General features: G+C 52.9%; 1 protein-coding gene across 1 annotated transcript in view; it reads right to left on the bottom strand.

The window, feature by feature from the left end:
• SIM2 (SIM bHLH transcription factor 2) overlaps positions 1 to 18,249 on the bottom strand; it is a 50,101-nt gene extending 31,852 nt beyond the window's left edge. The window contains exons 1-3 of the mRNA XM_047796299.1: positions 17,432 to 18,249; positions 9,174 to 9,256; positions 6,098 to 6,187 (exon numbers count right to left, since the gene is read on the bottom strand). Coding sequence (XP_047652255.1) covers positions 6,098 to 6,187; positions 9,174 to 9,256; positions 17,432 to 17,606 — 348 coding nt within the window. The 5' untranslated portion in view covers positions 17,607 to 18,249. The remainder of the gene's footprint in view (positions 1 to 6,097; positions 6,188 to 9,173; positions 9,257 to 17,431) is intronic.
• Between the last annotated feature and the right edge of the window lie 2,075 nt (positions 18,250 to 20,324).

Below are 20,324 nucleotides of genomic sequence, written 5' to 3'. Positions count from 1 at the left end.
GGTGCGCCGTGGGGTGGGGGAACGTTCTCGGCTTGGGCGGCGGTCTTCACTCGGGAGGTGGCATCAATCGGACTGGAGCCAGGTCCATCCTTCACCCGCTACCTTTAAGGACAGGCCGCCGGGAGACCTGCAGCCACACCCAGAGCAGGGCGCCTGACGGAACAGCTCGTGCACGCAGGGGCTGAGCCCGGGAGCCTTGGGGGCAGCCGGATCTCTTTCACGTGGCCAGAAACGTGTCTCTGGTCCAGGGTGACTGTGCTAATCCCTTGGCTCCCACCCTTGGGTGCGGTGGGGTGGCTTCGTGACCTCTGGGAGGGTCTGGGCCGCTCCAGAGAGCCACGTGACTGGGGCTGCTCCCCTTGACTTTCAGACACCACCCACTTCCAGACACACCCCACAGAGGACACCCTGAAGGCCTGGAGGACATGACCCTGTTGAAGAGGACGGGGTTCTCCATAGCCACGGTCTTTCCATGGGGGTCCCAAAGACTCAGTTCCTAACTTTGAGAACTTGGTTGTTCTCCCAAGACAAGTGCCCAGATCGGGGATGATAGAGAGTCTCAGGACCTGGGCCCCCTCACCCTGCGGAAGATGAGCAGTGATAGAGAATATTCCAGAAATTACCACCAACAGTGCAGCCTTCTGAGCAGTGCTGGGTGGTTCCCTTTCATAGATACAACAGTGCAAACCAGGACAGCACTGGTTACAACAGTGCAACCCTGAGAACACCCAGGGTTGATCAGGGACCCCCCCTCCCGGTCAACCCCAGGTCAGTGATGGTGCTTCTACCACGTCCAGTGGGAGCCCTATGGCCCAGGTGGGAAGAGGCTGAGAGCTGAGAACCTACCCTTGGGGGGCCCAGAATCGCGGCTGGGTTTAGGGAACTTTCTCAGCCCAGCTGGCGGCCCAAGACATTCTGACAGGTGGTTAGAGGCTAATAAATACGGGAGCTATCTTAAAAACTGATTCACAATTTCAATGGCTTATTTTAAAAAGTGAAAAAAAAAAAGAAATAGAATTTTTTGTTGGCTGATCATGTCTCCCTTACCCAGGGTTTTAGAAGAAAATGACAATTCTGGTTTGCTCAAAGTTCCTTTTTAGAAAAAAGTAACCAACATCTTTTTAGAGAAACACCTTCACACCCTTGCGAAAAGACTTGCATCTGTGCTCCTAGGGACCTGATTTGTCTTTTAATCCCGAAGTGGCTGCATCTGTTTTCAAAGATCCCATTCTCATCACGCACGTTGGGAGAATTAAAGTGAAGATCCGTGAATTAAAAGGCTTGATTTCCTGTAAACTCAAGTCAATTAAAAACCTCTAAGGCTGTCAGGGAAGTAAAGTTGTCTTCAAGTAACGGAAACGTTTCTAAAGAACAAATTTGGGAATGATAAAACAGTGCTGACCTTGACTCAAAATTAGGCTTGACATGATGTTTCCTGTATTTACATATCTATTCGTGCTTTTGAATGTTGAAAGAAATGTGGCTACCTCACCAAGGAAAAAAAAAAAAATTATGGTTGTCGCTATAAAACTCCCCAGCTCTCATACGTCAACCTTATTAAAACAGACCCTCCATGTGGTATTTTAGTATTTGTAAAACTCGGCTCACTACAAAATGAATTGCTTTCCTACTAAGAGCTTTTTTATGTTTTGCTGAATAGCTGTTCTTCCTGCCAAGAAACCTACATATGATAAATACAGCACTAAATGGATATATTCTGGGTCAGAAGGGGAAAGTCACCCAGTACTCTGCAAACACCCATTACCCTGCGTTGGGTGTTTTGCTGACTATGGTAAATTAAGCATTTTAAAATAAGATGGTTTGGGTTTCAGGGTTCAAGTTATGTCAACAAACATTAAACGCTGTTCTTTCTCTTTATTTCAGAAGTGAAAGGATTAGGCCTTATGGCCCCAAACAACACCATGGCTATTTTTATGGTTGTGCTTCCGGCCACAGTCTCAAATATTACATTCTCCTTTATGTAGTGCATGAGCAGCTAGTTCATCCATATCTGTATTAGGTGAAAATGTATATCCGTTACCTAAATGTCCTATGCCATAAGCGACTTCGGTAAGGAAATTTAATCCACAGGGATAGTTTAAGAACGACAGAGGAAATAAATACACAGCAGGTAGGCAGGGCTTTTTTCCTTCTTCAAATATAAGTTCATTATGTTAACCAAAAAACCATGAAGTTAAATCATTTGACAAACACGGAGAATAAAGAGTGCTTCCCCAGGCTACCTCTCCCGAGGAGATACGTTTGTCTACACGAATGATTATGTATTAGGAACGTATGCAAACACTGAATAGAATTTTCGAGCAGAAGCTTGACTCTCTTTCCCAACATGTGCACTGTGGGCGGAGACAACATTTTTTGGGTTCACTATTCATTTTTTGGTAACAAAGTCTAACAGCAAAAGATTGCTGCCTTTACTAATGTAAACACAGAAATAAACTAATACTCTCCTTCATAGGAAGTAGACTTCTTATTCCAATACTTGCTAAAAGAAAAAAAAAAAAAAGGTTCATGGAGTTCCCACTGTGGTGCAACAGGATCAGCAGTATCTCTGTAGCACCACGACGAAGTTGGATCCCCGGCTGGGCATAGTGGGTTAAAGGATCCGGCACTGCCGCAGTGGAGGTGTAGGTCACAACTGCAGCTTAGATCTGATCCCTGGCCCAGGAACTCCATATGCCACAGGGCAGCCAAAAAAAAGAAAAGAAAAAAAAGTTTGAAAAAAGGCCTTGAATTGGGATGGGCTTATAACACAGGAAGAATTATTTTTCTTCTGAAAGAGATCATTCAGAAAGTTATTTAGTGTAGATTGAAAAAAATAAACCCACTTTGGAATGAATTATCACACAACTATGGCAAACCTGAAAGCTTATGTTCCCTAGGAGCTGCTAACACAAGGTTTAACCCTGAATTAATGTGAAAGGTGTCATCACTTAAGATGCTGTCCTTGAGACTCACTGAAAGGACTTCCAACACAGAAGAGCCCTGTGTGAATAGAAGCCATCACTGTCCTTATTCATCAGAAAATCTGCTCAAAAGTTTACTCTGAGAGTTCCCGTCGTGGCGCAGTGGTTAACGAATCCGACTAGGAACCATGAGGTTGCGGGTTCGGTCCCTGGCCTTGCTCAGTGGGTTAAGGATCCAGCATTGCCATGAGCTGTGGCGTAGGCTGCAGATGTGGCTCGGATCCCACGTTGCTGTGGCTGTGGTGTAGGCTGGCGGCTACCGCTCCGATTAGACTCCTAGCCTGGGAACCTCCATATGCTGCGGGAGCGGCCCTAGAAAAGGCAAAAAGACAAAAAAAAAATAAAAATAAAAATAAAAATATAAGGTTACTCTGATTAGTGGGTAAAATTTTATTAACACTTTCACCTCCGGTGATTAAAGAAAATCTTGAAGCCTATTTTAATAAAATTTGCATGTCTGATATATTTGGCTGATTTGTTACCAACAGGAATAATCTAAAAAGTACAAACAACATTTTTTAAAAGAGGATTTGGGGATTTGACATTCCTTTCAATACCTTACTTTTCTATTTAAGACGACAGAGAAAAAAATACACACTGTGCTTCTGCCTAGATTTCCAGGGCTAATCGTGAACAGGAGGCTGATTTGAGGGAAAAGAGTGTTGTTGCTTATTTAAACAGTTCACCATGAAACACTCCCCAGACACTCACGCAGGCTCACGTCTGTGCGAAAGTGTTTTTGTAGCTGGAGACTGATACTGAGACAGTCCCGCCAGGAGATTAGGAAAAAATCAGCGGCTCGACACAGTCAGTTTGACTTATTTTAAAGAGACACTTTTCCCAGCAACATATAGGCAAAAGACACTCATACAGCCTTCTTGGAAAATGGTAGTGGATAACACCCTCCGCTTTCAAAATTATGAAGCACAAAGTTTTCTGTCTGCATTAGGACCAGAAGGGATACAATTTAAATTGTCATTCTGCCTAGATTTCCTTTTGTGGCATTTATCATGAACAGGAGGTATATTTGGTTACCTGGCCAATCTTGTGGTCATTACCAATTACTGTGCTCAAAAATAATCATTTTCATGTCCCACATTAAAAGAGACAAATAACAGAGGTGTAGGATGCTAGATCGAGCAGTCAGATGGGATGAATTGGAATGTCCTGGTATGGGTACAGTGCCTTCGGATGGTCCAGGACCTTCTCCATGACCAAGTATCCCTAACATGTGCCCACCAAAGGATGCTACTTGAAGCAACTTTTGTGCTATCTGAAGGACAGTGCTAATGAAACTGGGATAATAAATCACAAAATGGGCACTTGAGTATGTTGCTCACCACAATCCTGAAAGAGGGGTGGAACAGGCATTATATTTTTATTTAAGTTATGGTTTAGTGAGGTTAACGACCTGCCCTTATCAGACAATGAAAACCATATAACTGAATGCCTTCCCTTTTTGCATGGACTGCTAGGGAGCTCAACTCTAAATTTAATATTTGGTGAAAGCGACTCAACCTAATTTAAAGTATGTGAAAAGTTTTGTCGTGTTTGTGACTTTATTATAAGATCAATCAAAGGTTTTATAAGTGATGATTAAAAAAGTTACGTAATCTGGCCAAGGCGGTCAGCCACAGATCAAATCAGAAGTAGAAACCAGGCTGGGCCCAATGAAAGGGTTTTAAATAGTTCTAAGTATTCAGAAAATAATAAGGTGGAAATTCAGAGAACAATAACTTTGGAAAATATAAAAAGAGTAAATTTCATCTTCCCAACAGTATTTCCCATTCTACAAGTACACGAATCCTATGCACCACGTATATGCAAGATTCAAGCCTTAGTAAATCTCATCTGGGAGACCTGGTATCATAAAAAAGAAGAGAAAAGAAAATACCAAACAATTTTTATATGTGATCCACTTTAGAAGATTCTGCAGAAGAAACCTGCTTGGGTATGGATGAGGATATACATCCATTGGAAAAGAAGGGCATAAACAAATGGAAAGTCAAAAAAATATCTTGGCAGAAAAAGAAAAGGAATACACTAGATGTGGCTTTCCAAATTGGTAATATTGTTTTTCCATGAGAAAACCCAAGCCAATTTAGTCGGCAGGTTTTATTTTGGCTTAACTACACGAGGAAGCTGGTGCAATACAGATTACTCATGTGCCTCCTGGGAGCCCATTTCCTGTATCTAATTAACTCTAGTGCGTCTTCAGTTGTAACGAAAAAAAAAAAAAAAGCACTCTGATAATTCGCAATGTAAGGAAGCATTTAGCCCTTATATGTATTTTTAAAAATGTGACCGTGATCCGTGCTTGTTAAATCAGAAATAGGAATGGCAACAGACTCCCCCACCATCCAGACCTGCCATGGCCCAGACAGCAGCCAAATTCTCTCCCAAGCCCTTGGCTTGATGGGATAGATAAAGCTTTGTGCACCTCTTTCCTCTGGGGAACGAACCCCTTTTTAGAAGACGGTTCCAGAAAAATCGGGAGTATCTAAATGTTCTAAAGAAACCAGGACCTTGCTGGGCAAAACAGTAGTAAACCGAGTTTTATGAGTTTCTATCACAAGCATATAAAATGCTTTACTGAAACGACCACTGAACTGGAAAAACTCAGGAAAAATTACCCTGAATTCCATGTGAACACTCATAAATCTACCCCGCTTTTCTCTCTCCCCAAAGCACATTCTGCATAAAATCTATGTTCTATATCAGCCTGCCTCCCCCCCACCCCCCCCTCTCGCTTTCATAGCAACTCACAATACCGCGTGCAGACCATCAAATGCGAACTGAAAAATCTCCCTTTGTGAAGCTCTTGTTAGCACCAGACAGCTTCTACTGTATAAGCGGAGTCCAGGCTATCGGACTAAGGCTGACTGTGGCAAAGATATTACTAGGCATTAATCCCAGAGGAAAAAGAAAGTAAAAAAGTGAAATGTAACCCGGAGAAGAAAAGCCCTAAAGAAGACGATTTTGCAATTTTGGATTACGTCCATATACAAAAACAGACACTCAGACAGACTCATTTTCAAGTTGGGTAAGGCTGTCAAGTTCCACCAACACTTAATTTATTATTTTAGTTGTACATAAAATTAGACAGTACCCACCTGGGACAAGCCTAAATGTACAGAAGCGGTTTCCGAAATATACATGATTTTGCCATCAGATGCAACCACAAAAACAAATCCATCCAAAGTCTGTAAAAGAAGAAGCATCAATGTAAGAGATAGCAGACATCAGAATTAAACCTGACTGTTGTACTGTCACTAGGACAGAAAAATATGCAAAATATTATCATCAATGCATATTCATTAAATACAGAAATGAAGCGGGGGGGCGGGGGTGTACTTGAGAAGGGCTGTTGGTTTAGTTCCCCAGCCAGACTCTCAAACGCTTTTAAAACACTTTAAAAACAGTCTTACATCCACATCACAAAAATCATGCAAAACATTTGAGAATTCCTATCATGCTCACTTTAAACGTAGTAGCTTTATTGTTTGGGGTTATTTTAGCACTTAGCACAAATCCGGAGTTCTATGGTACTTAGGGGAAAAACTACCAGTGTATAGACCATTTTATGTCATAATTGGCAGCCGTTTATACCACTAGAGCATATGCTTTATTTGCCACAAATTTCTAGTTATCCTTAAGTACCATTTGAATAATAAATTCTGAACAGTACCACTCCCCAGAAAATAAAACACCAGGTTATTTTTACCTAGACTATGGCTACGGAATTAATTACTTGGAATTTGCAAGAGATCAAACAACCTTTGCACAATTCAAGGAGGAAAAGTATCAATTTCTGAAAAATGAAAACTACCTAAATGATATTCTGTTTTTGCCTAAGTTGGCTAGCCCTCAAAAAAATAAAATTATAACAAGTAATGAAGACAAATAAAAGGTAACGATTATGTGTGGCACGGATAAAAACACTAAATTATTTTTGAGAAAGGAAACTGCATTTTATTTACCCATTCATACTTTAGAACCAGAACCAAAGAAAAGCAATAAAGCCGGTGAAAGACCCATACAACCCACAATGTTGCCCCCATAAAAAATATTCCAAATTAATTTCTGGCCACAAATTCTATTTTTACAACATGTAATTGAAACCAGATTACCTTTGGTTTTTCTTAATCCTCCCCCTCTTTGGAGGGGGGCCTAAAAAGAATGTAGAAGTGAAACTTGAAAGGTATCCTTACATCCTGCTGTCTCAAATACAGTTTTGCTGCGAAAACTTCTTTGCCAACTAAACTATTATTACCTTTCCCAGTGCTGAGGATGAAATCAGCATCTTCATTATAAGCCTGACTTTCATGTTTCTAACTCAGCTACAAACTCTTTTCCCAACCAAACCCCTTTTCAAAACTATTCAGCAATTTCAAATGTTTCCAGCGTCTTGGCACATTTTGCATTCTTGCTTAACCCCGGAATCATTAAAGAGATACATTTAATGAAATGGTATCAGACAGCTAACCATAGGAGTAAGAGAGAAAAAGTTATCATAATTAAGTTCTGAAAACTGCCCGTGGTAACTTGAGAAATAATATTCTTAATGGAAAATGTCAGGTATGCCTTCTTGGCTGTAAATGACCTAATGCTCTCGCATGTATATTAACTGAAAATCCGCCCATCCACAGACACACTCCGGAATTAATTAAAGAAATGTACAGTGGAGACACGTGTGGGCTTGATTTTGCCACGGGGTTTTCACTAGAGCTCCCTGGCACTTAGTTGTCCCCGATATTAGTGTCACTTATAATCTACAGCAGCATCAAACATGCAAAATACCGCGCACGGAGCTGGAAGCGGGCTTGAGGGCAGAGCGCTGGGCGCGCGGGAAGGGCTCCAGGAGCGCCGTTTACCCGGTCGGCTCCCACACCGCTGGCTTTCTGTTCGAAAAGCCTCGGGTTTCAAATACATCCCTGGGATCTTCTCTTCCCTGGCACACGCATTTTTAATTTTTTTAAAAAAAATAAATCACAGTAGGGCATCTGGGGCAAAAGAGTTTTCAAAAGATCTGCTTTTTTGAAACGCGGAGCCGATTCGTTGACCCCAGTCGCAGAGTACTGAAGCCAACTTTTTTTTTTTCTTTTAAAGAAAACACAAAATAGAAGGAGGAAATGCAAAATAGCTCTCGGCAGGCATTTTTCGGTGGCAGAGACGAATGACGGGAGGGGGAATGAATCGGGTCGTTGATGAGGCTCTGTAAAGGGCATTTGAAAGATTCCGAGACGCGAGGCGTTGCTGTCCCCACCTAGCGCCAGCCGCGGACTTGGAAGTGGCCGCTCGTCCGCACGGTTACCCATACCCGAGCCCCAGACACCGCGGGAGAAATTCGAGGTCGGGGGCCGTTTAGCATCGCCGACTGAATGACTGGGCCAGGGCCGGTAAGCGGCTCGCTGGCCACAAGCCCGGCAAGGGCTTCCTCCGTGAGCCAGGTGACCCCGGAGGCTGCAGGACCTCTCGGGTGGAACAAGGCTCCCCCATTTGCTGTGTGACCTCAGGCAGGTTGCTTAACCATTCTGTGCCTCAACCTCTTCCTTTGAAAAAATGGATTTAAAAATAGAACACATTCTAGGTGGGTGGTGAAGGGCTGTGATTCAGTAAGATTTAGAATAGACTCTGGTCGGTAGTAAACTCTCAGTAAATGACAACTGCTAATATTCAATTATTGATGCTGTCTCTCCTCTATTGCAACCTCTCCAAACACACACACAACTGTCAAACGTTTAGAGCTGCCTCACTCTGATCACTCCTTCTCTGGTTTCAGCTCCTGGCACAGCGACTGGCACAGAGCAAGTGCTCCATAGAAGTTTGCTGAGGGAAGTAAGGTTGGAAGGGACTTAACCACACCCAGGGGTGCCCTCCTGGGCTAGAGAGTCCTGGGGCTGGGGCTGGGGGCAAGGCGAGCTAGGTGCCGGCTTGGTGGGAGGCCACCGAGATTGCAGTGGTGGAGCAAAATCCACATCCGGGTCCTGGCCTCGGAGAGGCGTTAGGGGAGCCTGAGTCTGGTCGCTGTCTCTCGCCTGGCAGAGACTTCTGCAGCCTGGAGGCGGCCCAGGGATCCGCCCGGGGTTCCTGGAGGAAGGACCCCTGGAGAGGGGGTGGCGGGGTCCGAAGGGAGCCCCCCACCCGGGCGCTGGCCAGGGCCACTGGCGGCGGCGGTGGCTCTACTACCTGCAGCAAGTGCGATCCCAGCTCCTTGGCGACGCTGTCCAGGGGCCCCGCGCGGCTGGGCTGTCCCCACGCGTCTCCCAAACCTGGACGGGGAATAACACAAACCAGTAAACAGCAGCGCCCAGCGAGAGGCCTCAGCACCCAGTATCCCGCCCGCCGGCCGCCGCTGTCGCCCCTTTGCCTTGGATTAAAAAGAAAAAGGCCAGAGAAATTCCCACCAAGGCCTTGGGTCCAAGCCCACCAGTCCCTCAGCTCCCATGGGTCACCCGCGTGCTCACGGCTCTGAAATTGTAGTTTGATGTGAAATGCCACAAAGTAATCTAATCTGCTTCGAAATCAGCCATCCTCGTCGCCAAACGGCTATATCGATTTGACCAGTAAATATCCCCCCTAGGGCCCTTCTCCCCTCCCTCCCCTGTGGGGCAGCAACTCTGCATTTTCCCAAAGACAGAGAGGCCCAAACTTAAAGCCCTGGCCATCCTGGAGGCAGCTTTTCTTGCATTGAAAAAAGAAGAAGAAGAAAAAATATATCTTTTTAACCTCCTATAATCCCCCCAGACTCTCCAGCCACCATGGATGCCTCAGACGGACCCTCCTCAAGTCCAAGGGCTACAGCCTGGGAAGGGTTTTACCTGGGGGCTTCCCGAAGGCCAACTCCCAACGCGCCATCGGCGGAGCGGGGGATGGGCGAAGGCGGGGAGAGAGACTGGACGGCAACTGGGAGGTGTTTGCTGTCACATAATTGAAGCCTCACGGCCCCTCCACTTCTTAACTGTTCCACCCAATTCTCCAGGTGCTCCCCAGCGCCTCCCCAAAGGCCACCAGGGTTGCAGAAAGCGCACCGGGGAAAGGCAGCCCCGCTCAGCCAAACATCCCTCTCCCGCGCCCTCGGCTCGGCTGCTGTGACCCCGGGGATCCCAGGCTTTCCTCTACACACTCGGGAGGAAGCAGGAAAGCCGGGGGAGACTGCGGCTCTGAGCCGAGCTGGGAGAACATCTAAGCCGCTCCAGGGAGTCCTTCCGCTGGGGGCCACTCCAGTGAGCGCCACAGCCCGGGTCCGAAGGGGCAAAGTCTGGTGACCGCTGTCGTAGCATCCCTGCCCCCTGTGAGGATCGACTCCCAGGCGCTAGACCGGCTCTCGCGCCTCTCATTGGAACTGCGACCCCGCGGAGTGAGCTGTGGGTCCCGCCGGTGCGGGCGCCTCCCCTCCCGGAACCGCAGGTCTGACCGGTGCCCTGCCCGCTGCTCCCGGGAGTGCCGACCTGCAGCCGGAGCGAATCCGAGGATCATTCCCAGGACCGAAAAGCCCCTCCAAGCTGATGGTGGGTGGCGAGTGGGTTGCGGAGAGTGTCGCACAGGCACCCTGGGTCTCTCCGCCGTCCAGGAGGGTGCCCAGAACATCCCGGCTTCTGAAGCCCTTGACCCCAGCAGGCAGAAAACTCACCTCCAGCTGCCAGGGGGTGTCCCACCCAGAGCCCCTCCTCCCAGAGCCGTTGGAGACCCCTCTCTTTGCAAGTTCTACTTTGCAACTGAAAAAGGAATGCTCTAGTTCTCCTCCTGGGCTCTAGAATTACCGGTTTATCCCGGTCTCCCCCAAAGAAGCGGCTAATTTCCTCATATCCCGATCTCCCAAATAGGATCACCCCTCCCCCCAAGACTCCAGGGTATGAACCCAGGTATCTCTTTAGCCCTAGGAAATCACCGTCCACCGCACTCCCACTCCCAAGGGTGACCACACTGTGGCCTTAGTACCGGGCCGCTGGCTCTCATGTAGCTCCTTCCTCCCCATCACCCAAGAGGCCGACCTGGCGGCGGTGGCATTTACTCCATTTAACCAGAAATGGAAAGAACCAAAATTTAAAAGCCTCAGGGGCTTGAATGAAGAAAGAATATAATAGGGACCCGGGAATTCTGCTGTCTGAACATGGACAAACTCGCCCTGGTAACTGTCCTTTACCCCACTCCTGAGCCCGTCCCCTGGTTTTGCCTCTGTGGCCTTGGCTCCTCCCAGGGTCTGGGGCTGAGTGGCCTGGGGAAATCTTCACCTTCTGGAGTAACCTGCCCACCCCCCAACCAGACTCTCCCACCTGGGTCTCCCAAAGGCTTCTTCCAAAGCTCTGGTCCCACATGCAAAAGTGCATTGGCTACACAGGACAATTTTCTGTAGGATTCAAATACCTGGACACATCAAGAGAGTCTCTTCTCTTATATCATTATAATTTTTCCTGTAATTGCCTGATGCCTCTGCTTTGCCAGCAGAGAGTTGGAGCTGGCACAAGAGGGGAAGGTGGTGAGAAGGTTCCCCTCAAGCGTCCCTGCCCCCATGCCACCTCATGGGTGATGGCGCTGCCAGCTCTTCCATTAGAAACCACTATGGGCAAGGCCTTTTCACCGGGCCCATAAAAATCTACTTTGGGTTGGCTGTAGAGACTAAGGTAAGTTTTGCAACAACAACAAAAAATCATCTTGTTATCATAAAGCCAAATACACTCCTGGAAAAGTGAGGCGCTGGGCATGCGGCCCTTATCTGGACCTAACAAAGGGCTTTATTTATTAGAAAAACTAGAGGAGCAGAAGAAAAGACTGGGCTAAGCTCCTCCAAAGTTATTGGCCCTTGGTGGTCCATCTCCCTTGATTCTGGGAACTCTCCCACCCCAGTGACTGAAGGGGAGCAGGGGGAGGAGGTCCAAACCTGCCCTGGGGTTTCTGGCCAGAGCTTGGGGTCCCCCTTGCCTTACCTGTGCCAGCAGGGAAATCACATGGGGACTCTCTGCTACTGGCAGTTCGGATGGCCAGGTCACTGGGGACGGGGGTCAGAGGGAAAGGGAACCAGGGATCCCTCCCCCCGCCCCCGCCTCTGAGGGTTTGTGGGGGCCTGCAGCTTGTACCCACACTCAGCTGGCTGTTTGGCTTAAACCCTGCCAGGCCCTGCCCATCACAGAAGCTATCTAAATATGGCCCCTTCTCTCTGTGTGCTCAGTTAGTCAGTCAACAAACAGCTCTTGAGCACTTGCTGTGCCAGGGCCTCAGCCAAGTTCAGGTCACAGACCAGAAACATTAAACCACACAAATAAGATGATTTCCTAGTGGAAGGGAGATTATAGAGGAGTTCCCTCAACGGTGAGACAGGGCCACCCCACTCAGGGGATTGTACACACAAATTGAGAACTGAAGGAGGCATCTGGGTTTGCTCCTTCCTCTGGACCCAGGAGCAGGACTCACTGTGGCCAAGGACCAATGGGTCCAGATCCCAAGAAGGGTCTAGACTTGGATAAGAACTTCCAGGATGGACAGTGGTTCTTACACTTCTCCAAGGGCAACCTTGGACAGTGGTTCTGAGTGGCACTTCAGAACTTCCCAGGTCTTGGAATGCTTCGTGGTCTCCAGAGTCCCTGAAAAACCTGGCCTTTGCACCATTTTCCAAACCAGTGGTGGCAGGAAGGGGGTACGAAGGGGGTGGTAAGTAGGGGCACCCCCACAAGGCCTGGCTTGGCCCAACCGGTCTGGAGAGGGGAGGGGATTCTAGCCCATGGACTGCCTGGTGGCTGGCCAGTGTCCTACATGCTCAGACCATAGACGGATGCTCCTTGAGATCCTACCGCCTTGGGATGGGATGCTTAGACCTTGAAGGATGGGATGGCATTTTGGCTGACCGGTACTCAGGTGCTCGTGGCCAGTGCCATCCCAGCAAGGCTTCTGGGAGCACTCCTGGCCTGGTCTTGGGTGCTGACCCCCAGGACTGAATCTGTGGTGGTGGCCACACTCCAGATCCTTGCCCCCAACTTCCAGGATCCGGCATCCCTGGACTCCCATCACCCGTGCAGAGGCTTCCTGCTCCTTGTCTGTGAGTTTTCCCTCCCAGACCGGGCGCACAGACTGGCAGGCCTCCAAGGAGAGATGGGGAGAGGGTTGTAAAAATCCACTTTGTTCTAAAAAATAAGTCTACTTTAAAACAAAAATCTGCGTTCTTTCGGGCTGCTTTAGAGAAAAGCCTCAGAGCAGTAACCCCATGTCGGCTTAGGGTGAGGAGTTTCTCTTCACCAAACCCTCCAAATCAAAGCATTTCCATTCCCAACAACAATTTCCAGGACAGCCTCCCCACCCCTCCTCGACACTCAGGGGTGTGTGTGTGTGTGTGTGTGTGAAGGGTTCAGACAAATCCCTGGAACAATTCAGGCCTGCAACCCCACTTAATGTGTGTGAGTGACATTTTCGCCTCTTTGAAGTCAATGGCCTTGGATGAATGTCACAGTCCTTGCGCCTCTCTCACCCACACCTGTCTGGGATCTCGGGGTGGGTGGCGGGAGGGGGAGGGGCTCTGTTCTTTTCCCAGAGTCAGCTTCAGTTTCAAGCTCCATTCCTGGACTGGGTCCTGGAGCCAGTCCCTTCTCTGGCCTTTTTGGTACAAGTGCCCCGAGGGGATGCCACCCTCGGCCCCAGGGCTGAGCACAGAAACCCCAGCTCCTGGGAAGGGGCTTGACCCTGGTGATTGGCCAGGGAGATCCTGAAGGTCTGACCCCCACCTTCTGAGGCCCAGCGATGACTGCCATGCGCCGTAGTGGCAGAACTTGCCCTGCATCCTGCCTGGCATGGTCACCTGGGTGCTTCTGTGGTTCCAAAGCGCCCCCTCTCCTGAAGGGAAAACCACACTGCAGCGGGCAAGGAGACCCTGGGCCCCAGGGCTTCCCTGAGCCCTCTGAGTACCAGGCCTTCCCGACCAGGGTAACTGGCAGTTTTCAATTCCCGGTCCACTGCCAAAGCCAGCCTTGCTTGCCTGCCCTCTTCCCTGCCCACCTACCTCCCACTTCTCAGTCCACTGTTAAAGGGGAGAAAACGTGAGGACTCGGGGAACAGCAAGACCGTCAGTCTTGTAGCTGCAAGCAGTGAATCCCAGAGGTCCACCCAGTGGGGCTTGCCACCTTTTAAGCCTCATCTGGCTCAGGAAAGGCAGTGAGCCCACAGGAAGGAGACACTGGGGTCAGATCTCGTTAGATTTCCACCTGTGCTTCCTGCTTCCTCACACCTGATCCCAGGAACCCTGCACAGCGATGGAATTGCTACTGGGCCCATTTTACAGACAAGGAGACAGAGGCCCAGCGGGGCAGAGCGGAGCCTTGAACCGGCGGTCTAGGTTGCCAGGACGCCCACGCTTGCGGACTGGCCGCCCCGCGGAGGGTCCACCTTGGCCCCAGTCGCCTCTCCGCCCCTGCGCTGGGTCTCCTCCGAGCACCTCTTTCTCTCTTCCCGCTCGGCGCTCGCTCTCGGGAGGGATGAAAGGAGCCGAGGCCGAGGCCGGAGGCCTCCTCTGCGCAGCTGGAGCTCAGGCGGCACCGCGGCCTTCCTGCCGCAGCAGCCACCGCCTGCCCGGGCGCCCCCGGCGGGATCCTGGGAAACGCCCGCCCCTCTCTGGCCTCAATTTCCTCAAAGACCCAGGGTTAGTCTGGCGATTCCCGCGGTTCCTTCGGACCGTGCTATTCGTTTTCTGACTCCCGAAGTCCTAACTTGGCTTCTAGATTCTTTTTCACCCAAGGGTCCCGCCTGCTCCCGGGCTACCGGACAGCGGGGCTGCGCTTGGCACATCCGTTTCGCTCGGCACATCCGTTTCGCTCGGCATCTTTCCGTTCGCCGCCGAGGAGCCGACGTACAGCCGGGAGCTCCCGCCGCGGTGCAGGACCGGGATGGTCCTAAACCCTCCCTTTTGCCCGCGTCCTGACCCCCGTGGCTCCGCCAGGCCCGTTCCCAGTCCCGCACCACCTCCCCCACGGCGCGCACCCGAGCCTCCCGAGAACAGGTTCAATCAATGACGGGTGCTGCTTCCGAGCTCCCGCCCTGCGCCCTCCCGAGCTACTGGAGGGACAAGAGAGTTATTTTGCATAATTGAGGTCTTTCAAAACTCATCTTTTCCTCTGCTCCAGACACCTGGCTTCTCTCCGCTCCAATCCCAGACCGACTCCGGAGCTGCAGGCCCCAGGCCTCTGAGCGCCGGAAGGAGTCCGGAGGCCGTGGTCCGCCCTCCAGGCCGGCGCCCCTGCTCCCTGCTTCAACGAGGCAGGAGCGCTGCGGACAAGATCACAAGGTCCTCGCCAATTCCGATCCATCAGAACCTCGTAAGTTCAGGGCTCTTCCCCAAACCCTAGGGCCAAACAGCTCTTTCCCAGCCCTCGATGGTCACCCCCAGGAGACGTCCAGCTGCCTCTCAACCAGACCACGCGAAACAAAGCACAGGGGCCTGATGCTCAGGAGCCAGACCGCAGCCAACCTACCCCTGCAGCCGACTCGGGGCCAAACAATTCTGGCCTGGAGACTTGCTTCCCAGAGCTGGAACCAACAGACCCATAGGAGCAGTACACCCACCACTTTCCAATTTTTAGCAGCTTTCCCGGAAAAAAAAAAAAAAAAGCTTATTTATGATTAGCCCTTTTCTCCAGACCTCACTTTCTAATTTCTGGCTTATTTAAAAATCACTTAATCTTCTGATAATATCTTTCTTTGTGATTTGTATTTCCAGTGGGGTGGGAGGGAAGGAGAGCAGGTCTATGTCCTGTCTGGGCTGCACACCTGCTTTGTAGCATGCGGATTAAGAAAATGCTCACCAAGCAAACCCGTTACTATCTCTCATCCCCGGGTGGGAAGGAGAGTTAGGCCTTATAAACTTTCACTGAAACTTCAGCAGGAGAGGAATCACCCCTACTTTGGTGGAAAGCCTACCAGTAGCAACCGTCAGACTGAAACTCCCAAAGGGAGGGGCACCAGCGGGAGTAGGGGACCCTTGGTGCGTTGATGGGGGTTGGAAAGAGAAAGAACTTTCCCTTGTAAGAACTCCAGGATCTGGTGATTGGGTCACCGGCTCCTCCTCCGGGGAGGAAAGCGCCTGCCTGGCCGAGCAGCGCAGTTGGAAGGCACCGGCCAGACAGGCCACAGCTTCCGGCCCCCTCTGCCCTCGGTCCTGCAGTGCTCAGCTCCCCAGCCCGGCCTGCTGCAGAGCTGGAGTGGTGCTGGGGGACAAGCCAGCCCAGCTCCAACCGGGAGGCAGTGTGAAGGGCAGGGTGTCATGGTCTGGTCAACTCCATGACCCAGAGCCAATTACAGATAACCAGCTTAACTCTCGGTAAAAAGGGTGAGCTTACTGACTTCAGGTGGCTCTCCTGGCCTGGGACTGTCTTAATATTAGGATTGCCCTGCACTGGAGAGACACCTGTCATGGTGCTGCAGTGACTTTCCTGTGCCCTGTGGCCAAAGTTGTCTCCTTAGACCAGAGCCGGCTTCTGAGGCTCCTCGGCCTGCAGGTCTTGGGGTCTGCCCATTAGGCCCCGGAGCAGAGTGACCCAGAAAGTGTCAATCCCTTCTGCCAGGCCGCAGCCACCACCACGGCTGGAAGGTGATCGGTTCAGAACCACAGGGACACCAAAAGGGACACTGTGGGGATCAGGCCTCCTCTGGTTCTGCTGCTCAGAGGTGCTGGTCCTGGCAGCCATGGTTACCCACAGGCGGTATGCCATATGTTCACCCCATGAGCCACTATGTCTGACCACTGAGAGCCTGCTGGACCCGTGGGCCCTGGGGACCCTTGCCCACCGTGGCACCTGCCCCTCCAGGCTTATAATTGCCACCTGGAAATGAAGCCTATGCTCAGGCCCGCCTGCCATTTTCAAACTAACCTCCTCCCTCTCTCTCCTGCCCCTCATCTCAGCTCACCTATTTGTAGGTTTGTCCCACCCTGACCTCCAGAGCCCCAGCCCCCAGGAAGGCGAGCAGAGAAGAGACTGCCTGAGAGGCCTAAGTCTGAGGCCCAAGCCCCCACAGGTGCTCTGCTGGGCGCTGGGGCCTGCGCGGCCTGGGCCTGCTAGTGTATTCCACTCTCTCCCAGCTGGAGCCAGCAAGCACCCTTCACCCCCGGGCTGGGGTGCACGTGCTTCCCTCCACAGAAAGAGAGATAGGGAGGAAAAAGAAGGAAGAGTTAAAGAAGTGAAGAAAGGGAAAAAAGAGGGAAAGAGGAAAGGAAAGAAGAAAGACTAGAACAGATCCGTATGCTCATAGAACAATTCCTGATACGCCCCCCACCAGCCCTGGGCCAGAAGATGGTCTGGTAGCTCCAGCAGCTAGGCCCCGGCCGCCCTCCCCAGCAGGAGCCGAAGCTCCCGGCAGGGCCTGTCCAGACATCCAGGCAGCGGCGGGGAGGCTCAGGCGGCCCCTCCGGGCCAGCTCTTGCTCCCCGCTTGGGCCCCCTAGCGCTCCCGGCCGCCTACCTGCGACCTCACCTTCGGGAAAGACTGCGCGCATCTTCAGGTAGCTCGTGGTGAGTCGGATGATGGACGCCTTGTCCAGCTGCGAGGTGATGGCCGATGGCAGCGGGAGCAGCTTGGCCAGCTCATAAAACTCGCCATTTTCCTTCTCCCTCCTGGTCTTGGCCGCATTCTTGGACTTCTCCTTCATCGCGTCTCCGCTCCGGGCATATTAGACCCGGCCGTGCTCCAGGCCCGCGGAGCCCCGCTCCGGCAGCAGCGGCGGTGATGGGGAAGGGGGCGCCGGGGGCCAGATGGGTCTGGGGCGCAGGCCGCGGGCAGGTGCGCAGGGCCGACCGAGGGCACCGAGACGCTCCTCCGCAGCCGCGGGCCAAGAGCCCTGGGCAACCCGGCGGGCGCCGCCCCGCGCTCCGCCCGCCGCCGCCCCGGGCGCAGCCTCCTTCGGGCTGGACTGTCCCGCGGAGAGCAGAGCCCCGGCTTCCCGCCTGCCTCCGCTCACTCTTCCTTCCTCCCTCCTCTTGTCTCCGCTGCCTTGGCTTTCCTTGGCGGTGAAGAGCGGCCCGCGAGGAGGCGGCGGTGCTGTTTAGTCCTTGACGGAGTGTTCGTACCCGCTGCCGCGAGGCCCCTCCGAACAGGAGGGCGGCACGGGCGGCGGCGGCTGCGGAGCCATGGAGCGGGAGGGGAGCTGAGGCGGCTGGGGCCCGGCCCGGGAGCGCTCTCCTGCCCTCCCCGGCGGTTCCCTGTGCCTGGAAGCAGGGCGCCCGGAGCCCTCGATCTGTCGCGAGGCACAGCAGCTCCGCGGTCCACGTGCGACCGAGCGGCGTTTGTTTATGGCGGACCCGCCTTCGGGCGGAGCACTCGGCCGCCGCGGCCCGGGGAGGGGGGGCAGGGAGGGGGGAGGGACCGCGGCGGGGGCGGGGGCGGGGGCGGCCAATCTCGCCTCCCGACCCCGCCGCGGCCCCGGAGTCCCAGGCGCGCCTCCGCGTCGCTGCCTCCAGGGACTCTCCCAGGAGCGACCCGCGCGCTCCCGGCCTCGAGGAAGTCGCGGTGAGTGCACCGGCCGCGCGGCGGGGACTGGCTTCGGCGAACGGGTCGCGGGACCTGGGCGCTAAGCAGAGCAGCGGGGAGGGGCGGAGGAGGAGGAAGGGAGGGAGGAAGGGGTGCAGAGTCCGCCTCTGTGGTTCCCGGGCAGGTACTGGGCGGGCGCGGCGAAAGTGCTCCGCGGAGGATGACAGAGTCCTCCGCGCCCGGGGGACCCCGTGCCCTTACCCTCCTCAATTCGCAAGTCGGAGAGCCGAAAGCGGGAGGTGGCCGGGGGGGGGGGGGGGGGAAGACTCTACCGCCCCCCCCCCCCAGGAAACGGCGCGAGTGAGGCTCGGAAGTGACCCTTCTGCCCTTTCTCTCCTTGAAACCGGAGAGCGAACGGAGATTGGCGCCTTCCTCCGAGGGCCTGGAGGCGCGGGTCGGACGGAGAGAGGGGGCGGGGGAGCCGAACCTACCGGTGAGGCCTCGCCCTGGGCGGCGGCGGGAAACAGGGCCCAATAGCACCAGCTCCTGAAGCGCGATCCGGTGCAGCTGGAGTTTCAGGGAGGCGCGGGTGGGGCGGGTGCTTCAGGTCGAGGGGCGCCGAGCGAGGGTCAGCGGACAAATAGTGGTGGCCAAAATGATGAGGGTAGGAGGCAGTTGGAGACGTCGCCGGCCGTAGGGCGTGCCAGTACTTTCCCTCAGGGCCACACTGGATCTCGGGTCTTCTTGTATAGACTCCGCAAAGATCCCGTGCTACGGGGGTTGCACAAACCCCGTCTCATTTAGAAGTCTGAACTCTCCGGACGCGGTGTGGACGCGTGCACTGGGAGGACTGCCGCTTCCTGGCGCGCGGGGTCAGAGGGCAGCGGTAGTGGACGCAGGACAAGGGGTCCTGGGGTCCCTCGGTCGTATGCCGAGGCTGTAGAGCTGTGAGGTTATGGGTCTGTGGAGGCTTGGTCTGGAAGTCAGCTCCGCAGGGGAGATGGTGGAGCTGCGGGGCCGGGCGCTAGGATCTCAGTTCTTGGTGCAGCCTCTCCCCCGCGGCTCGGGAGGAGCTTCGCGCACTCACTGCGGTACAATGACCTGGTACTAGCCTCGCTCGCCCGCATCTGGAGGGCAGGGCCTACGGCGAGCAAGTCTGCAGCAGGTACTCCAGACCTTTTCCAGGGACCCCCTTTGAAGGTCAGAAGTTCGAAGGCTTTGGAGGCGTCTTATCTTCCTTGGTGGGCGGGACAGTGTGCGCAGACCCCGGCTCGGCCCCCGCCTGTCCCAGCGCCCTGCGGAACCCACAGCCGTGGCCTTGCTCAAAACCACCGAGCCACGTGAGCTTCAGACTTAGTGGCCCCCCACCAAAAGCTGGGTGCATAAAAGAACCAGGACTTTTCCTTAGGGTTTCGACTCCAGCAGCGCTTGCCTGTTTCCAGCAATGTGCGCACAGGGTCTGGGCGGCGCGCGGGCGGCTCGGGTACGCAGTGCCCAAACGCAAGGCGCTAGGCGGTTCCCCGCCCGGAATCCTGTACCTGGCTGCGCCGACAGTCGTCTCCTAGCTTCTGGGAGAAGAGGCTCCAGCGGGGAAGGGACCGAAGGCTGGGCCCTGCCGCCGCTTGCGCAGGCCGCCCCTGAGTGCGCTCCGGCCCCTTTCTGGCTTCGGGAGGATTTAACGCTTCCTTCACCCCCACGATTTCCGATCCTCAATTACGGACCCGGGAGAATTCCTCCCGGGCTTGAAAGGGATTACCCTGATCGCAGAAACACGGCTAAGCGGAAGCGGGAGAAACCCGACAAATAAAAGGAGCAGAAGCTTTCCTTAAGCCAAAGTTCCCTGATTTTCCGGGAAATTGTACTTGAGATCTCCATACCCGGTCTTCGCAGTGGCAGCGGC

The sequence above is a fragment of the Phacochoerus africanus genome, chromosome 1, assembly GCF_016906955.1.
Source record: "Phacochoerus africanus isolate WHEZ1 chromosome 1, ROS_Pafr_v1, whole genome shotgun sequence".
Taxonomy (NCBI): domain Eukaryota; kingdom Metazoa; phylum Chordata; class Mammalia; order Artiodactyla; family Suidae; genus Phacochoerus; species Phacochoerus africanus.
This window is presented reverse-complemented; position numbering and strand designations above follow the sequence as displayed.